At 26.7% G+C, this 17,590-nt stretch overlaps 1 protein-coding gene across 2 annotated transcripts in view; it reads right to left on the bottom strand.

Annotated features, from left to right (window-relative positions):
- Nucleotides 1–17,247, bottom strand: part of LOC119681165 (homeobox protein Nkx-2.1) — a 35,695-nt gene extending 18,448 nt beyond the window's left edge. Inside the window, exons 1-4 of one of the 2 annotated variants that reach the window (XM_038094275.1) lie at nucleotides 17,110–17,247; nucleotides 15,535–15,996; nucleotides 14,327–14,538; nucleotides 5,015–5,166 (exon numbers count right to left, since the gene is read on the bottom strand). In XM_038094275.1, coding sequence (XP_037950203.1) covers nucleotides 5,015–5,166; nucleotides 14,327–14,538; nucleotides 15,535–15,950 — 780 coding nt within the window. In that variant the 5' untranslated portion in view covers nucleotides 15,951–15,996; nucleotides 17,110–17,247. The remainder of the gene's footprint in view (nucleotides 1–5,014; nucleotides 5,167–14,326; nucleotides 14,539–15,534; nucleotides 15,997–17,109) is intronic. The other variant, XM_038094276.1, reaches the window with a different exon arrangement.
- Nucleotides 17,248–17,590: the final 343 nt, after the last annotated feature.

Below are 17,590 nucleotides of genomic sequence, written 5' to 3'. Positions count from 1 at the left end.
ATATAAGGCGATGCTATTTAAATTCAAAATATTATAAACCTACATAAACCTTTAATTACAAATAACACGAAAACTTTCATTTTTTTACTTTTTTCAGTTACTTTTATTATGTCATGAAATGTAAATATCTTTTCAAAACAAATTTTTGCAATTTGTTTAGTTGTCAACATTGTTTCAATTTTAAAAAATAATAAATGTAATTAAATATCTTAACTATTTATTAAAGATATATATTCGTTTTAATCATAATTATGGTTCTTCAAATTTAACAACCACCAAAAGGTATTATACTATATAAATAATCTTATGAGCAGTGTTCTTGCCTCTAACTTGACAGATGTACGATACAGAAAATATATTTATTTTCATTATTTGACGTGGCGTGCAAGCTATAATGAAAAATGAATTTTGTATTTACTGAGCACTTCAAATTCCAAGTCTTCTTTAAATAAAAACAATTTTATGAGTTTATATTTGCAGAGTTCTACTACGTGAATATGAATATTGAGGTTTTTGTATGTATAAACGTACGTAGATGCGCTCAATTTTTAGCTCACTACTGTAAATATGTGTAGTGACATTCACATCTCAATATGTTTATTTGCAAAAATTAAACTTGATTCCTAATTCAATTTTAAATAAAATACAAATCTACAGCAATTTTAAGTCACAAATAAATGTTTAAACTTTAAACCTCTGTTATACCTATTAGGGCAAAAAAATCGATTAAAATATACATTTATTTCATTGAAATATTAAGACTTTTTCCATGTAAATATATATTTTTAATGTAAATAAAAATCAGACAGGATTGTCCCAGAATGCAGTCTCTGATTTAAGAGCATAAAGAATGTTTCATTTTGGAACGTGGCAAATAAAAAATACTTTGTGAAACTATTTACTTTTCACATTTATTTATACATTTAATATTTACATATAATTACATTTGCATTAAATATATTTTTATATTATTAAATTTTGAATTTTGTTCAAATTCAACATTTATTTATACATTTAATATTTACATATAATTACATTTGCATTAAATATATTTTTATATTATTAAATTTTGAATTTTGTTCAAATTCAACGTTTGTTTATTATTTTTCAATATAATCATCATATATATATATATATATATAGATATAGATATAGATATAGATATATATATATATATATATATATATATATATATATATATATATATATATATATATAAGGATGATTATTGTCTAACATAAATTAATATTATATTATTATTATTATGTAGAGGCTAGTTGAGTCAGTGCACCTGAGCACTTTTACTCTCTATTAACTGCGGGGTTTCTTCAAAACCCCTCTTTGCATATAATTACATTTGCATTAAATATATTTTTATATTATTAAATTTTGAATTTATTTATCGACCTTTTTTTTTAATAATGGTTTTTATATATTTTTTAATCCGGCTATGTGTCACTTTTTGTTAAATAATTCAACGTTTAATATTTTTAATTATATTCTATATTTCGACTCTCCTTGAGAATCATCATCACGAGAATCAGGATCACGATCTAACATAAATTAATATTACTAAAACTATATCTTCGTCATCCTCTTTAATCTATTGTCTATATTGCACTTAAATTAATATTAATGAAGTCTATATCTAATAGTCATCCTCTTCATTCTATTGTATATATTAATATAAATTATTACATATATTACTATATGTTATTTTTATACATTACACATTTATACAATATATATAAATTAAAATAAAAATTACAGTTTATCGATAATTTTTACTAGATTAATCTGTACAACGCCGACGACACAAAGCTTTTTGACTTATTTTTTTAAAATCCCGTTCGTTTAAATAACTAAAACAATTTATTTAAATTTTTAAACTTTTTTATATTGTTAATATAAGCTTTATTATAAATAAATACTCACAAATTTTGAAAATATCTTAATTATTTATTTAAATTTTGGTGAACCTGTTTAACAATGATTATTAACATTAAAATTAGAATATTAGTATTAAAAACAATTAACATTGAAATCTGAAAAATGACCTTAAAACAAATACATAGAGCTAATGTTGTAAAGTTTCGGCATTATGTTTCAAAGTATACCACACCACATAACATGGGTATTCAAGTACAGAAGTAAGTAAATCTCTATTCATCTATTACAAAAGGTATACCTGCTGATCCATTGTTAAAATATCACCAGAAAATTTTAAACACTTATCTGAAATTGAATTTTATCCCGATATAAAACCGAAATTTGAGCGCAATTTCGGTAAATTCAGGTATTTTCAAGAATTAACGCAGTATTAATAATATTCGCGGTTTTTGTTACATTTTTAAACAAATGTTTTCTTTTTTGAAAATCAGTTTTAAATAAATATATATTGACCATTATTATTTATGACCTACTGCCATTTTTTCAATAACTTCATAGTTTTAATGGTGTAGAACTTCTAGAGTTTACTGCCAAAAAACTCGAGCAAATAATTTTTAATGGCTCTTCTGTCGACCAATTGTTTACCATTAAGAGAGTTGTGTAGAAACTGAAATAAATGGTAGTCACACGATGCAATGTTCAGGTTAGGTAAGGTTAAGTTGTATCGGCGATCCAAAAAGATTAGGCCTGTTGGTTCATTGTGTAACCATATAAGAGAATACTCGGAGGTTGGCAAAATGTTATTTAATGGGAAGTCTTGAGCAGTTGGTGAAATTTTCAACAAAGAGGACACCTAGGAGGTCCAGGTTACATGGTAAATGCATCAACATTTCTTAACCGTGTTCCGCCAATTTTTCCAAGTCATCAAAAATGTGTGCAACCTGACATTATCATGATAGAACACAATTCTTTTTTTGTTACCCAATTCTTATCGGTTTTCCTTGATTATTTCGTTCAAGTGGTCGAGTTATGAGCAGTAGAAGACCGAATGAACCGTATTACTTGACTGAAGCAGCTCGTAATAGACGATTCCTACCTAATCTCATCTTTTTTGTCGTCAAACCAAGCTTGATATCTATTGTAGAGGGTCACCGGCGTGTGAACATAATCGCTGGTGTTGAATATTTTCCCAATTAATCCATTTTTGATCACCGGTAATGAATCATTTTCAAAATGTTTCGATTGGGTTGTGTTTCAACAGCTTTTTATTGATGATAATTTGGTCAATTAAATTTTTTTTTCGTTAATTTGTATTATAAATAAAGATCGTGCGTTTTTGCGTAGCCTGGTTTTTTTAAATGATTTCAAACTTTCATGTGGTTACTGTTGAAATCCTTCGATCAGAGTAAAGTACATCTTTGACATGTAAATTCACAAAGTGGCATCGAGTAAGCCGCGTCTGGTTCCGGAGTTCACTCACAGTATTCTCATTGTAAACCACACAAAATTTTCGGTATGTTTTTACAGCAGTTTCACCTTCACCTTTTTTATAGTAATAAAGCATTACAGTATTTAGATATTTTCTCATTTTCCCATCAATATAACTTTTTACACGAGCGACTGTTACACAACTGTTTTTACAAAAGAATATATATGAGCTAATACCCTTTGACTACTTTAATTTTAGAAACATATCATATCTCATATCTTGAGAAATTAAATAATTTAAAACGTATGTGCATATATTCTATAATATAATTTAATACAAATACCCTTAAATTATAAAATATACCATAAAAGCTAGTGTTTCACGGTGCATTATCTAAAACATCTATAAATAAACCTGGACTATACTTCATTCAATAGGAATCAATAAAAATGTATCTATATATGATCAGTGAAATACGTTTAACCCAAAGACGAATCAAAATAAATAATACAAAATATTCAAGCTGACTGACTGCATATTGAAAATGATTAACGAGGGAAATATTTAAAACAAATAAGTACATTACGCAAAGATTTCTCCAAGTTAAATACCTAACACAAATAGATATTACACCATTACAAACAATTACACCTTTAACTTCAAAAATTTTATTACTATATGCGTACACAGGTAGAAATTTCAATCTATCCTCATTTAATAAGGTTGTAAACACATTTACGACTATTTAAGTTATGCTAAACAAAATATTCTAAATATAAATAAAAATTTTAAAATTTAATTTTAAAAAACTATCAATTCAATCTGGAATATATCTACTTCTGCATAATATGATCCACCACAGTGCACACAGTGGAGTTTCCACATGTGTTAAACTCCATACTTTGTTTTAAGTTAAATAATCAACCAACATTTACTAGTTTAAATATTAAGAAAAAATTAAATATAAAATTTAATTAATTTCTTATGTAAATAGTGTTATATTCTACAATATAATTATATACATAGGTACATACATATAATTTGTGCAATTCAGAGCTAAACCATTTTTTCAGTTTAAATGTATGTAAATTATTTTTGGTATTTCTATAGCACTCATATGGGTATATATAAAAAAAAGGTATAAGAAAATAATTGCAACGCTTTGGTCAAGGCTTATTTCATCTTTTAGTATACAAATGTCGTTGATCAGCACGAAAAATCGCATCAACTTCACTATGACCGCCTGTTGGTCCATTTATATGCAGCATGTTTTATATGCAAGCCAATTTTACAGTTTTTAAACTCACGGATTTTTCCAAAGATACTTTTAACTTTTTTTTATGAGACTTACAAGAAAAAGCATATAAAAAGTCAATAAAGAATATCAATTTATCAAAAAAAATTATATTTTTAAAAAACTATTACTGAAATCCTAAAGGCTATATTTCTTTCATTAACGTTTTTATTCGATTTCGCAATTACAAATCTTTCATTTAATTAGACGACTACTTTATTATTAATGGTAAGTTTTTTATTACTATTATTTTACAGCTATTTATACAACTTCTAAAACATATGATATATTACTATGGATTTTTCTCAGCAATGTAATTAAATTTTTTGAAATTATTGTTGAATTTAATTAAGTCATATCAATTTCTATTTAATAATATTAACAATTTCTTTTTTACTTACTTGAGCTTGCGTAAATAAGACTCGCCTTTTTCTTCTCTGTGTTAAAGGAAATTGTAAGGGTTTAGCATCTGTTACACTACATGTTGCAAGGCCACCCATGTTGCCCATATGGCTCATTGAACTATTCGCTGAACCTCCCATTAATCTGGAAACTGTTAAAAGAATAATAAAAAAAGACTGACAATATTAATAAGAAATAACTAAATTTTGTCAAAGTTTTCATTTCACTTAATATTTAAATTTTCAAAATACCTAAACTAAACTAGAGAAATTTTATCTAAATCGCTACCAACATGTATATATAGTGTTTGGTAAAAATATGTCACATAAACCATACGAACTCGGTTTGTAAAAATTGATCTGAATAAATTTTATGAATCTGAATTCATCAAATTTAGATGTCTGAATGTTGCATAAACATTTTAAATATAATTAAAACACAAAATTACATTTAACAATAAAAATAAATAATAATATAATAAGTAATGAATTTAGGCTTAATGATATCTTTCCAGCAAAAATTATACCAATATTATTAATTTTGTGATCTTATGAAGTGGATTTTGGAATCAAACAACCAAGAAGTAACACTAACTACTTCTCCGAAACATTGGAATATAACGTGCACTACCTAAATCAACAATGATCACACAATTAATGTGCAATATTTACACCACTTATATGTTTGAAATAATTTGATCGGAATAAATCATATACCGACATCGAACCTGACTGTACTTAAAGTAGAATTAAAGGAGAATAAAAACCTGTAACTCACATTTCTATTAAATCGTAAAATCGTAAAGGGAATTTCATTATAAAAGTGACACTTTTATCATTCGAATACGAAACGTTTTATTAAATCAAGGTATAATAATCTCTAATAATCTAATAGCAATATTTTTCTTTGTTAAAAATACATTCTTCTTCTTCCAATTTGTTATATAAATTATTAAGTTTATATACAGTTCTGTTGATTCATGAAAGAGAAAATGGACAACATTTTAAAGATAATAAATATGCTGTACGTTTACTGTTACATATTTTAAATAAAATTAAATGTAATTAATTCCTTAAATACAATATTAAATGATGCAGACTTAAGGCAAAATAATATTTGTAAGGGCATGGGTATAAATACACGAGGTATACGTACTGTAAAATGCTATATGGGACTGTTCAGAAAATAATTTTTGATATCATGGTATATCTAAAAAAAATTTGTTTCACAACAATTATTGAGAGCAAATAGAAATAATCAGATTTTTGTTATTAAATATCAATATTACGACATTATGGCAGTATTATTTTAAAATTCTATTCTTTCATCACATTTTTCAAATTTTCATAGACGGTAAAAACAAGAATAACTGCTGGTCATTGATATCACTTATTATACTTATTATATTATAGTTAAATTGTACTTAGAAGGGCTAAAATCTTAATACGTAGTTAAAAAAATAACTCTTTATGGCAAATAATAGGTTTGAAGGTATTTAAGGCTTAAATATGACATTAACTTCTTATGATGGCATGGTAAAATATAACTAAGTACGTCCGACAATTGGCATCAATACCATCTATAAGAAGTTTTTCGTGGATTGCGAAACGTAGTTGTTTATGGCAGAAAAGTTCTAGAATCAGAAGAGTATAAACTAATGAAATACATATATTGCGATATTGATAGGTAAAAAGAATAATTATGAGTGTATGTAGTACAATATTTATTCAGCAAAAGCTACTCACGAGAAAATATTAACTTAAGTTCCTCAGACTCATCGGCCTAAATGGGATAGTATTGAAACGAGAGACGAAAACAAGATTCTTATGAATAGTATTAGTTTAAATATTACTGTAAGAACTGTACACTAAATAAATATATAGAAAGAGTATCATGATATGCAGATTTATCACAGGTATGAGATAGGACTTAACACCAAAACTACTCCGGTGCATTTATACAGTAGTTATCAGAGCCATAAGCAGTGAATCACATAAATCAATAAACAGTAATTAACACACTCAACATGATACAAAGACAAGCAACTCCGACGGCATCCATTGAAGTTCCCTTAGAACTCACATTTACAGCCAATCGCAAGTGAAGAGTGATCGAGCAGTTGTTTTAATCATAAGAAATTTAATATTGTTTCAAAGCAACTTCCTGATATTTTAATGCCACAAGCCAACCATGCACTCGAAGTTTAATTTTATAAAAAGTTTTTAAACTGAACACAATTGTGCACTTAAACCTAAAACGTATTTATCAGAATTATAAACTAGCCATTCTAAGTGATGACCAGCAAGCAATAAAATCTCAGGTGACTTCAAGGCTGATAATGGAGTGTCCTCAAAAGCTGAATATCCTCAGTCAAAATGGTCAAATATCGATTTAATGGGTTTCGAGTTACGCTAGAATTTGTTCGAAACCACTCTCCTTTGGGAGGAGGTATAGTATTCTTTCTCATTGAGAAAGAAGAGGAAAAGGAAAGAAATCTATTCACGTTTTTTAACTACTGTAGTCGAGGTTTAAATAATCGATTTAAAGTTTAAACAAAAGTTCTTAAGAAGTGTTACTACCAACATTGATTACAATATAGGATATAAATAGTAAATTAAAATCTTCACATTTTACTTCTTTTCGGTGAAGTATTCAAATTAATTTGACATAAAAAAAATTAACTTGTAAATGCTATTTAGTTCTTAGTCAAATACAAATAACTTTAAAATATATTATTTCAATACAATAATATACGTATTTGCAGCTTTCTCTATTAGACGAATGTTAAGGCTATAAGAAAGCTGTCAATGTTTGACAATATTTGTCTTAGATGAAAAAATTTTAATAATTTCTTTAAGATGCATGCAGCTATCGTTGTGTCGTATCAGTTAAAACAAGGTCCACAAAAAAAAAATAGTTTACTATAGTCTCTGATATCTAGACAACAAGGTTTTATTAAGTCTTGTGAAAAAAATGTATCTCCTTACAATCTTAAGAACTTATCCCATTTCGAAGTCCGTGGCGATATATCGCGCACATACAAAGTCTATGATGCACTTACATATTAACATAAATTTATCAGATCCAACAACAGCATGTCATAATTGCGGACATAAGACAGCATATTCATCCACTTGACAGTAAAGCATGTGTGGTCAATTTTATGTACAAATGGATTCATCATGCCATATATACAAGTATGTTATTTTGTGTATATTTTTCTACGGAAACAAAGTTTATTCTACATTGAATTTATTTAATGTTTAAAATTATTCGTTAAAACTTTTAGTAATTTCAAAGAAATTATAATCTGAAACACCTATATTAATATTTGATTGTAAATAAACTCACAGAGAAAAAGTAAATCCTGTTGGGAATTATTTTTATTGTTTTATCTATGCTAATATCAGAATATTTGTCAAGATTTTTGGATTTTTGGTCCTTTGATGGATCTTAATATTTGATCTAAATTAAAATTAGTCAGTCTCTATAATAGCAACACAATATTTTAAATTTATTGACATTGAAATTAGTCTTGTTAAGCGAGCTTACCAATATTATTTATGCGAACATGTTAAGTAAAGTTAAGCTCACTATAATTTGCTTGGATGAATTGTGTAGTCATTGCAGCATACATAATCCATAACCTTTTAGTTTTCTTGAATGATGAGTTGTTCTTCAAATTTAGACATTAAGCGAAATCAGACCTTTACCCATCTGACTAAATTTAATTGAATAAACTATTTTAGTGACTTACTCACTCTTATAATGAAAATTATACTTTTTGCCTTAATGGTTATAACGTCCATAACAAATTGCGATTGTAGGAAATATAATTCTAAAAATAATTTCCTTGTTTGCGTTGCATTTTCACATGATCACACTCCACTTTCTCACAGAGATGAACTTAGTGTTTCGGGCAATCGAAAGACTTTCGAATGTTAAAAAGTGTTAACTATACACTAAATTACAAGCAGGATTAATTTTCCGAGTCGATGACATGACTCATAGTACTATATTGGCTTTTCAGTTATTTCTATTAAGCGTCATTAATCTGAACTCGTTAAATCATTTGTCAGTTTCCTTTGTAATAGTCTTTCCCCAAAATTATGGTTGTGTACCAAAATTTTTATAGTCTTGCACCAAGTTTAGTTCAAGTTCCAAACGAATACTATGTGTTGCATTATATGTGGTATACTGCGTGTTACATGTCTAGATGTAGATGCATTGTATGTAATTCGTCACATCTCTCATGGTCCATCATATTTATAAAGGGTTTCTTAAAATCTCCTAGTAAAAAAAATTATATTAGTATTTCTCAACCTTTTTGTGTAATACACCCCACTTAAATATAAGCAGATCAGTTCATTATTATCTTTTTATAGGGATTACACTATTTCTGCTTTGGGCCATTAATGCCACAATTGTAACATTCATCTATCCTACAATCTTTCCAGGAAACATTCTGATTGCCATTGGTTAAAAATTTACAAAATCTATTTACGTATAATTTCTTATTGCTCCTCTTAACAATTTAATGCCTTTATGTGAGGTGCATGCCCTACGTTAAGAAACACCAGTTTATAGTAATTTTATATTTCACTTCTAATTTTTTCAATACGTTGCTTATGCTATAGGATAAATTGTATTAAATGTATTTATTAGATTTTTAGGCGAATTTTGCCTCTTTCATTTAATTATGGTGGTTAGAGAAGTCTATTGCATAAAAAAAGAAATTAAGTTCCGCCTAGTAATATTAGTCTCATTTTTAGCCTAGGCGAATAAATTTGTTTGAGACGTAAAAGGAACCAACAAAACTTTGCCAAACAAATTTAAAAATGGCAGCTGATTTGGTATAGTATTGCGATATTTCATTTAAAGTTTTACTTTAAGCAGTCAAAATATAAATAAAATAATACAAATTTAAACACGCGTATATAAATATTTATTGAGTGCCAGATAACAAGTGAAAAGAATGAACTATCGCTTGTAACAGTGTCTTCGACTGATGACGTGAGTGTCGTTTTAATAAAGTTCAAAATGGATGAAGTTAGAGAATTGGAAATAATTACTAATAAACCTGGCTTGACGACTGTATTCCAAATATTAAACAATCATCTTGATTGAATAAAGAAATCATTACGATAGGTTATTTGGATTTTACGCAAATATTTGCTTCATATATTTTAAAACGGATGGTCTAGCACCTTTACTAAAAATGTAACAGATTATAAAGTTTAGTTCTACAGGCAGCCCAGAAGGGGCTAATCCCGTTAAAACCAGTAACAGAAATCAGGAACATATCAGGTGTCGATAATAACAAGATAACACGCCAACACACATTACTAAAAAAACATGAAGAACTTCAGAACTTTCGCATGGATTAAAGTATTATATACTCGGCGCCGTGAGATTTCTTTGTGTTTTTAAACGCAAAAACAAATTTGAAAACAAAGATCTTTGTTAACACTGAAAAGATAAATCGTGCAACTTATCTTGAAGTTGCAAACCTCAGAAAATCCACTTTAAAGATTACTGTCGAAAGTAAATTTCCTAAATTCAAAATTAATGGAAATAGAATTAATGGAAATTATGTCAAAGAAATGAAAAATTTGTAACATACAATAATGAATTTATGGCTCAATCTACAAAAGTATCCCAAAATTTATTGTTGCCGCCAGTACTGATTTGAATAAGAATTTGTATAATACTATAAATTTAATAAACTTTATTTGTCAATACAATACTTCTAACCTGATATCTAACCCACGAAAGTTATGCAAAAAAGAAGTTTTCAAAAATGTATAAAATAACGAATAGAAAAGATATATTTTAAAAGTAGTAATAAATGGTACTCAGTTAAGGTCACGGTTTTGTAATTCCTTTCCAGTTATATTCAATTTTATTTCAATCACCTCCACTTCTGATTTAATGCGGAAATTTACTAGAATCGTTCATTTTGGTTTCAAAAAATATTCTTTTTTAGTTTTCAATTAATAAATGATTTAAAGACAATAATTCAATTAAATTTTTTTAAATAAACATTTTCATAAAGACGTTTTCGAAAAGTAGTAAACTACAACAGCAAAAATTATTTTTTATATTATTTAAATTAATTGAATTTATGGGTGATCATACAGCTGTTTCGAGTATTGCCAAATACTCATCATCAGTGGTGTTAGAAATTATTCTTGTATTTAATTATGCGTAAATAATTTTTTTGAGACTCCAAGTACCAGGAATCGAACTCGTGCCCTGCCAAATTTGAAGCTCAGAGTTAGTGCTCCTTAACCAGCTGATATAAAGCCAAATTTGACTTTTATGTTCGCAATATTTTTCTGGAGTTTTTGTTAATTTGCTGTGAAATTCACTTGCTGTGTTTATATTAGAACGAAATCATAAACTAGCTATAGAATAATTAAATTAATTAATTATATTTTTATTTTTATTATAAATTGTTAAATTTCAATACTATTATGTTTGTAGAGGCATGATTTAGAACTTAATTTAGGAATTAAATTTAAGGTAATACTGAGAAAGTCATATTAATGTTACTGTTAATATTAATAAACATTTTCTATATCAGAAACCAATTAAAAATGTTAAGTTATATTTGATAGTTGCAAAACAATATTTTTTTTTCACAGAATAAAGATGTTATTACAGATCTATTAAACCAGAAAATAAAAAGTACATGCAACATAAAAGTGATTCCTAAAACGTATGTAAAATTTATTAAATCAAATTATATATTTATAAAAATCAAATTTCATAACATTCCATGTGTTATGTGAACATGAATCATTGTTTTATACGCGCAATGTTGTTTAAAAGTTATATATGGTAATAGTTACATAATTGACATAAATGAAGCTCCTTGATAAAACTCAAGGAAGAATTTACATCGGCATTTTAATAAATCAACTGATGGAAAATCATCACATTAGCGCAAAACTATGTATACTATAATACAATATGTATTATATTGTTAAAATTATTTATGTTAAATGCTCAAAACTTTTGCGGTCAAACATATATCAGATGCTTCAATGAATAAACTTTTTGTCGATATATTATAAACAATACTTTTAAATTCAATAATGTTAAATATAACGTTAAATGATAAACTAATTGAATATTCGATTTAGTTTTTACTTAACAGAGAGGAGTTGCCATGGAGGACCACAAGATCCTGAAAAAAATTGTCTTTTATATCCTGACGATAACACAAAAAAAAGTATACAAGAGAACGTTTAAATAAGGAAAATTAAACATTATAATGTATGAATCTTATCTTGATTGATTATTTTATATTAGAAGAAAATTTTAAAATCGCTTGTATAAATTTGAAAACGAAAACGTACTCATTTGATAACTTTAGTAATTCAAATTTAAACTTAGGTTGTAAAAATATAAATAATACATACAAGTTTTTAGTTTTTCGATAGACAATATTTTTTAATTAAAAAAAATTTCAAAAATATGTACTGATTGAGTTCCTAGATATAGGAACATCGAAGGGAACGAGAAAGCAGACAGTTTAGCCAGCTCTGGTGCTTTGCTGGATGTGTCCCTGGCGGTATCGATTTATATACCCTAGAGACCATTAAGAGATATACCTGCTTTTACTTTCTGCAACTTGCCAATAACAGATGGAAAGCACTTAAGTCATGTGCAACTTCCAAGTTAACATAGCACACCTATAATAAAAACAGATCCTCGGAACTTATAATAAAAAGATCCGTGTGAACACTGCAAGGCTTACTGCAGTGCTTCCTGATCATTGGTGTATAGGAGCCTACACAGGGAGACTGCGCATTCCTCATAATCCTCACATTAGAAGTTGTAGAAACCCGCAAGAAAAAGAAACCATAATAAATCTTCTCTATGATTGTCCGGCTTTGGCGTCCAGAAGATTTAGGTTCTTAGGAAGATACTTCTTTGATAGTTTATCAGGCTATTCAAGAGTAGAGACTAAATAATCTCTACTCTTCTATACTTGGGTTCTTGCGAGGAATGTGGTAGCAAAACGGCGAAAAATCGCTAATTGAGGTACATAGAAGTTATCTAATGGCCTGCCACTGCAACCAACCAACCATATACTGACTATTAATTTCTTAGTTACAAATGAGTACTAACTGATCAATTCCAAATATTACATACAAGAGATTTATGGCAACAGTATTTCAATGTAAATATTTATTATGATAAGAAACTTTCAATTCTTAGCTTTACCAATTGTAAAATTAAGAATCTAGTTCTCAAATTAATATATAGTTGCGGTAAGCAGTTAAGACATTATAATTATATTAAGTTTTGCCCATTTACATCAGAAAATTTGTGTTGAGTATTGCTTGCATGACAGTGATTTGAAACATATGCCTTCAGGTAGTTCAAGCATGATTCTTTCAATATTTTATAATATTTAGAACTGATACAGCACAACAATTTAAGATATATTCAAATATATTTGCCTAATATTTGTGCTCAATGATATCTATATTATTCGATTTAACATATTTAAAAAATTTATTTAAAAAATCGAGTATTATGCAAATACTCCTATCATTACCATTTTTATATATGTAACTTCAAAATGTTCACATTTGTAGTTTCACAATGAACTCCTATCTTAAATGTCACATATTAAGAAAAAATTATTATCATCGTGATCGGGCTGATATGTTACAGCAAAAGAAAATAAATATATTTTTTATGTGTAAATTTGTATTTCGGTTGAAAAACAAAATTGCTTCATCACGAAATAGTGGATGTAGTGCCCATAAGTGTATATGTTATTAAGTATAGATTTTTTTTATTAAAAAAACAAAGCAACGAAAAAGGTTTGTAAACTAACAATTGATTTAAAATTATAGCTACGTCACTGTTTATTTAATAAACTGCATGATGAACTTTTTCAGTATTATTTTTTCTTAACATTCGTAAGTGTCCACTTTAAAAATTTGTGTGTTAAATTCGTGAAATGTTGATAAAAAAAAAGTTCAATAAAAATTGCTTTTATTTGAATGAAAAATACTCTTATTTCAGTTTATGCACAGTATGTGAATAGGGCAAATTTTTTAGTAATTTAAAAATAATAATAATAATAATAATCAAGCTATATTCGAATATAATAGAATTTTAAATAAGATCCAAGTAAATATATGGGTTAATTAAATCGTTTTTGATATCTATAGTATATTATTTATACGTGATTCTTTAATATTAAAACTTAATTATTTATAAATTGATTTTAAATAAAGAGTATGTTATAAGTTAATAATATTGATTTGTTTTGTGAAATTACATACTTGCAAATCTTGGGTCATTTGCAGTCGAACCATACCAGGTTGCAGAACTGCGCATGTCTGTATAATGACCAGCTAGCGATAAGTTATCTGTCGGTCCGCAATAACTTTGTACTCCTGGACTATGGTATAATGAACCCATTGCATATGGATTGGCCATTGTTGTTGGTCCTAAAGCTCCAGGTGAATTTATACTGCTCCCACTTGAAGTTGATCTAAAAATACACAAATAATATTATATTATCAAAAAATTAGAATCAATGGTATTATATAGTAGTATAAAGTATGTTATAACCCGATGCAGTTTTCGGAAAGTTCATAATGCTAATAAGTATAGTTGTATTTTTCAGTTACTAAAATTTATTTGAAAGATGCATGTAAATCACGAAATAATAAATGTTAAATCATTTTTTATGTTTTAAAAATTTATGTTTTATGTGATTTATGTTTTATGATTTATGTTTTAAAACTTATACTACAATCCATATTAAAATACTATTTATTAAAATAATAGCAACTAATTAATTTTATCTTGAATTGTTTATTATTAGTTCATTACTAGTTTATTATTACTTTATTATTAGAACTAGTTTATTTTTAATAGTTATATTGTTTTAAACCCAATAAGATATTATAATGTTAACAGCATAAACAATGATACAGTAGAATTAAAAAATAATTCTCAGGATATTTTTTAATATTTGGAAAATGTTATTCATAAAGACCAGATTATATATTCTAACTTTAATCTTTTATCATTTTATAAATCCGCATTTTGCACTACTTAGTGAGTGTTATATATTAGCAAATAAAATACATAAAGGATATTCAGACCAAATACCGATTTTTTAGGATAATTTAAGATAAATGGTTACTAAATGCATATAGTTACCGATTCAAGTCTGAATTTCCCTTAAGTAAAATGTATAAGCAAAACATGGTTTACCTTTAAAAGACTTAAGCCAATTCGCTCAATATATTGCGTTAAGCAAATAAATGACTAAAAAACTAAATTTAATAATTAAGATATCTTTAGATTTTAAATATAGAACCCATAGACTCCCATTTGCATATCTTTTGATAACTACGGTGTATCAATTTAAGCAAGCATGTTAATTAGGAATTTATTTTTTCAATTACTGTTATTGAAATTATATACTAATTTCAAATTGAAAAAAAAAAATTAAATATTAATTGTTATAATATTTTACCTATAAGGTGATGGGGGGTTTGGGTTTAGATCCAGTTTCCGATATGACTCCTCTATTGGATTCAAAATATCTGTTACACTGAAGGGGGTAGAATGGTTGCTATTAAACAAAGTACTGTGTTGATTATGTAAATTTTGAAAATGGTGAATATTTGATAAGTTGTTGTGGTGTGCCACTGCAACTGCCGCTGCTGAGGCAGCATCTGTTGTAGTTGCTACTGAAATATTTTGCTTAAGTAAGTGTTCCTCAATTTGATGATGTTGAGAAATTGCCTTCGATACTAATGGTTTAGGAGATAAATTCATAACAAAATCGACTCCATTAAGTTGTGTTAATATAATGCTATCTTCTTGATCGGTATCACCAGAAAAATTTCCAGAGTTTGTATCAATGTTAATTGTTGGTGTGGCTGACATGCGCAATTAAAAAATCTTAGAACTTTAATATCAAATTGTTCATTTACTGGAATTAAACGAAAATATTTATTATAGATAATTAATTTTCTTAATTTAATTTAATTTAATTTAATTTCATTGAAAAATAAATACAACATAGCATATTTTTGTTATGGAAAGTATTACAAACATTTCTAATTAACATCTTTATTTGTGTTTTAAAAGGATACTCTACACCAATTCTTTTCTTTACTCATAAGTCACGTATCTTTGTATCCTTTGTAAGGCAACACAAGACAAACAAGATTGGTTTTTATTAAACAAAGATAAATTCAAATATGGAGTAAACAGCATGCACCATTTTCTTTACAGAAAGTAAATAGACTTTAATGCACTTCTTACTGAAAGCATCAGTGCAACAGTTTGTTTAATGTTTAAATTGTGTATTTTTAAATTACAGATTGAGATTTGGTGCTCAACAGCTGCAAGTCACACATCTATACGGACATAAACAAAACACCCTTCATTGATGTTTTTTTTGAAAATGTTCCGTGCTCAACGTATTTGTATAAAATATAATACTAATAATAATATTCAAAAATATGACAAAATAAATAAGATGTGAAAAATTGCTTATTTCAAATAAAAACAACAAAAAAAATTAAAAATAAACATATGAGAACAACATGAATTAATAAAAACCCTTTTTACTATTTTCCGTTATTTGTAATAACAGTTGATTGGTACATCATAAAAAATATCGATATATTAACAAGCATTAGTGGCGGTATTTCCTTAATAACAGTTAGTTTTTAAAGTATTATTTGATATTAAAATTAATTATAACAAATTTTTTAAACTGAAATAAAATTGTTGAAGCTACACAACGTAAGATTCCGTTCAATATATAATAATGAACTATGAAGAAAGAATATGAAAGGACGAAACAGCATTAACTTTAAATTCACATGATCTCAACAGATATCACTTTCATAACTACAAAACACGTTCAACTTGTATAGATGGACAGGTTCAAATCGAAAAACAATATATTTGTATATAAAAAATTTTATTTATTTCATTATTTATTTAACTTTAATTTAAAATTAAATTTTTAATATAATACAAGTATATATATAAGTTTAACTATTTTAGTAAAGTTATGCACAAAACTACTTACACTTCAGCTATTGATGACAATTAATTTTGAACATTTGGGAATGCTTAATTATTTTTTAAGTAGTGCAAAGTTTATTTGTATTAGTAAAAAGAAGTGATGAATTTTTTTTTTACACTAACTCTTATTTATTTAACAAACACCGGTAAAAATAATATATTGGCTTTCTAAAAATTCACATAATTAAAAATAATTTGATTTGCATTATTTTCTGATTTTATTTTAATATAGAAGTGCACGAATAAAGAAGCTGCAATAAATTACAGTTCCAATTATGGTTATTTGTGGTGTGTGTTTTAAAACAGACATATTTTTTATTTTGGAAATTACAAATTTTTTAATTTTGCTTTTGAATTTATTAATTTTCACCAAATTTTATCAGTACACAAATAAAAAAGTTCATATTCGTTTACTTATCAATAGAGTTAAAAGAATTTAAAAAAAAAACCTTATTTACTAAACCACTTTATATATCACTAAATGT

This window comes from Teleopsis dalmanni, chromosome 2 (assembly GCF_002237135.1).
Source record: "Teleopsis dalmanni isolate 2A chromosome 2, ASM223713v2, whole genome shotgun sequence".
NCBI lineage: Eukaryota > Metazoa > Arthropoda > Insecta > Diptera > Diopsidae > Teleopsis > Teleopsis dalmanni.
The sequence above is the reverse complement of the archived record's forward strand: the minus strand, read 5'-3'. Positions and strand labels throughout refer to the sequence as shown.